This window comes from Abrus precatorius, unplaced genomic scaffold (assembly GCF_003935025.1).
Source record: "Abrus precatorius isolate BTA unplaced genomic scaffold, Abrus_2018 Scaffold10, whole genome shotgun sequence".
Taxonomy (NCBI): domain Eukaryota; kingdom Viridiplantae; phylum Streptophyta; class Magnoliopsida; order Fabales; family Fabaceae; genus Abrus; species Abrus precatorius.
In genome coordinates, this window is record NW_020874292.1 from 35,526,409 (window position 1) to 35,529,437 (window position 3,029).

Below are 3,029 nucleotides of genomic sequence, written 5' to 3' on the forward strand. Positions count from 1 at the left end.
CGAAAATTCGGGGGAAAAGGAAGGCATGATTAATCAGCGCCAATAATTTAAATAAAAAAGAAAAAAAAATGAATGTGAGCATTAAAACAAACGCAAAAACGTTAACGAACAATGATTTTGTCTGTAACTGGAAACCGAAAGCGAGAGACTGTTCTTTTCCTGTGTGTGTGTGTAACTGAGTGGTGTTCGTGTGGCAATAACAAAAGCTAACACCCATAAAAGTTTCCTTTTTTATTTCTTCTTAGTTGTGAAGATTCTGGCACACGCAGAGTGGTCCTTTGATCCTTCTTACCCAATTTTCTTCTTCACGCTCCACTGCGACATTTCCATGTTTGTCTCATTCACTCTCTTTTGGGAAGGTACATAGATAATAAACACACTAGATTTGGTCTCAAGTCTTTTCATTGTTCTACAAGCGTGTACAGTTTTATACGGTTTAGTTCATTCCCCTGTCTAAGCTAAGCAATCGTTTTCACTTTTTTTTATTATATTTATTTTTCTTCTCTTTCTTTCAAGCCAAACCACCCCTTTTATTCGTGGAGATCCCATCGGCGTTTTTTCAAGTGCTATCTCTTCTTTTCTTTCTCACAAACAGATTTCTGATTTTGGGTTTGGTTGAGATTTTGTAGTGGTAACTGGTAAGTAGTTGCTTTCTGCCATCGGTTTATTCTTCGTTAAGGATCATAATCATGTATCTGTTAATGGATTGAATCGTGTTGTTCCTCATTTATCGTTGGAATTTTGCAATTATGCATTTATTTTGTTGCTCGAAATTTCCTCCATGGTGACTTGTATCAATGTTCACGGCACATGCACTATTAGACTTTCAAAACTACCTTTCCTCATTTTCGTGCGGGTTTGCGTGTTTGTTTATTTACTTACTCACAACCTTTTCGTTTTCATTTAATATTTTATCTTAAAGTGTTGAAATTGATCTCTAAAGTCTATTCTTTTATTAAATACTACCAATGATAACATATTAACAATGCTTTTTTCCAACCATAACACTTTAAAGCTTGCAATTTGAAGGCTAATTGTGACATGTTTCATGTTCAGGGATTAGTGAATTCTTGGATTGAACAAAAAATCAAGGTTTAGCATGGCGGAAACCAGCACGTGTTCTATGATATCTCGAACTAAAAGTGATGTAACAGCAATGAAGGAGACACTTTTTGCTCAACAGCAACTTCTGCAAAATCTATACACAGAGTTGGATCAGGAAAGAGAGGCTTCGGCTACTGCGGCAAGCGAAGCACTGGAGATGATACTGCGTTTGCAAGGAGAAAAGACTGCGGTGAAGATGGAAGCCATTCACTACCAGAGAATGGCAGAGGAGAAGATAGGCCATGCTGAGGCCTCTCTTGAAGCATTTGAAGAGATTATAAACCAGAAGGAAATGGAAATCACATCACTCGAGTTTCAAGTGCAGGCTTATAAGCACAAGCTTGTGAACTTGGGTTGTGATCTAAATGCCAGTGAGTTTGAGTTCTTGAATAGAGGTGATATAGGAAATGGAGAAAATGTTGGTCAAAGTAGCACTGTAAGAAGGCTACATTCAATGCCCCCAATTCAGTTAAAGAGTCCCTTGAAAGCTTCTGCTAGAAAAAGGGAAAGATCACCTAGTCCAATGCTTGATGTGATTCCTGTGGTGGTGGAGGATAGCATTGACCGGGATGTTGCTCCACCTAGCTTGGATTTGTCAAGAAAAACAGTTGACTTTCGATGCGACAATGGAACTCCTGATTCATATTTGAATCAGATAAAGATGTTGAATGAACAAGTGAAAGTGGTTTCAGATTGTGGAGAAGGAGAAAAGAGTGCAAATTTGAGTGGTAGAAGTGGGAGGTCATGTTCAATTGTTTCACAAGCTAGCACTGAGATAACATGTGACATAACAGATAGATTGATCTCTAGTAATTCAGATGCAACAAGTCAAGGTGGAAGTACAAATGATGGAGAAGGGGCTGCCGGTAATTCTCCTTGCTTGCTTAATGTACATGATGTGTTTGAAGTTCCAGAAACTAGTGAAATGCATGAAGTTAGTGAACATGGGAAAAGAGGGCTTGAGAAATGGAACTCTGATGCAGAGAACAGATTGACAAAACCGGATCCGGTGTCTGAGGGAATGGTTGAATCACCAATTAAAGATGGTGTAGAAAAGAACAAGGGCATGCTTAAAGTACATCGTGAAATAAAAACTCCTTGGCCTAAAGATGTGATGATGACTATTGGCCAGAAAAGAGAAGGGATGGGTGTGGATTGCGATGCTGAAGCTGAGTTTCAAAAGTTGAATCAGAGAATTGAGAGGCTTGAGAGGGAGAGAAATAGTGCAAGGCAAGAGATTACACATGAAGAGAATGGTGAAGAGCAGTTAAAGCTATTAAAGGACATACAAAGTCAACTCAACTTAATACAATCAGAGATTAGAGGCTGGAAAACCAAAAAAGCCACCCCTATGGATGATGTGTCTTTGTCTTTGGCTTCTCTCCAGGAGGTAAAATGCTAAAACAAATCCCTATTGCCTTAACGAGTCTTTTTCTTTGATTCTCTGTGGTATATACCCTATTTTACAGTTGGTATTAGTGTACAGGATATGCTGAAACTGGCTTTTGATGAAGTATTGAATTATTTTTTCTCTTTATTTCTGACCTTTGAAATAAGAATTAATTAATGATAGCAAATTTCTATGAACAGGCAATGTTGCACTTTTGGCTTTGATGAAGTAACTACAGAATGACCATCTTAGATGACCGACCAACTCACTGCATTTTATGATGTAAATACGGTTTGTATCCAGTACAGAACTGTAGAATTAATCCTCTAATTTGAATTTAGTTACCCAAATGTGTAGATTTCCATAAAATGTGGTACACTAGGCACTAGTATGACGGCAATTTGAATTTTTGTTAAGTCAGAATATGGTTTCCCTTGTCTTTTTAATTCTTGAGATTGGAGCTGTGATAGTCATGGCTTATTCGATTGGAGAGCTTTCTGTCGTTCAAAATTGATATTGTATGGACACAATTTTA

At 37.8% G+C, this 3,029-nt stretch overlaps 1 protein-coding gene across 2 annotated transcripts; it reads left to right on the forward strand.

Annotated features, from left to right (window-relative positions):
• The first annotated feature begins 251 nt into the window (after nt 1-251).
• LOC113852866 lies at nt 252-2,823 on the forward strand. Of its 2 annotated transcripts, none has more exons than XM_027483253.1 (3): nt 252-359; nt 1,057-2,494; nt 2,695-2,823. In XM_027483253.1, exons 2-3 carry the CDS (start codon nt 1,100-1,102, stop codon nt 2,716-2,718), a joined length of 1,419 nt encoding a protein of 472 aa, XP_027339054.1. In that variant the 5' UTR covers nt 252-359; nt 1,057-1,099; the 3' UTR covers nt 2,719-2,823. The 2 variants fall into 2 exon arrangements, with proteins under 2 accessions (XP_027339054.1, XP_027339055.1); XM_027483254.1 differs by lacking the exon at nt 252-359 and adding an exon at nt 528-638.
• Nucleotides 2,824-3,029: the final 206 nt, after the last annotated feature.

Excerpts from the sequence above, each read along its gene's own strand:
- LOC113852866 (XM_027483253.1), top strand. The coding sequence starts at position 1,100 with ATGGCGGAAACCAGCACGTGTTCTATGATATCTCGAACTAAAAGTGAT. Across the intron at positions 2,495-2,694 it reads CTTTGGCTTCTCTCCAGGAG|GCAATGTTGCACTTTTGGCT; the intron begins GTAAAATGCTAA and ends TTCTATGAACAG.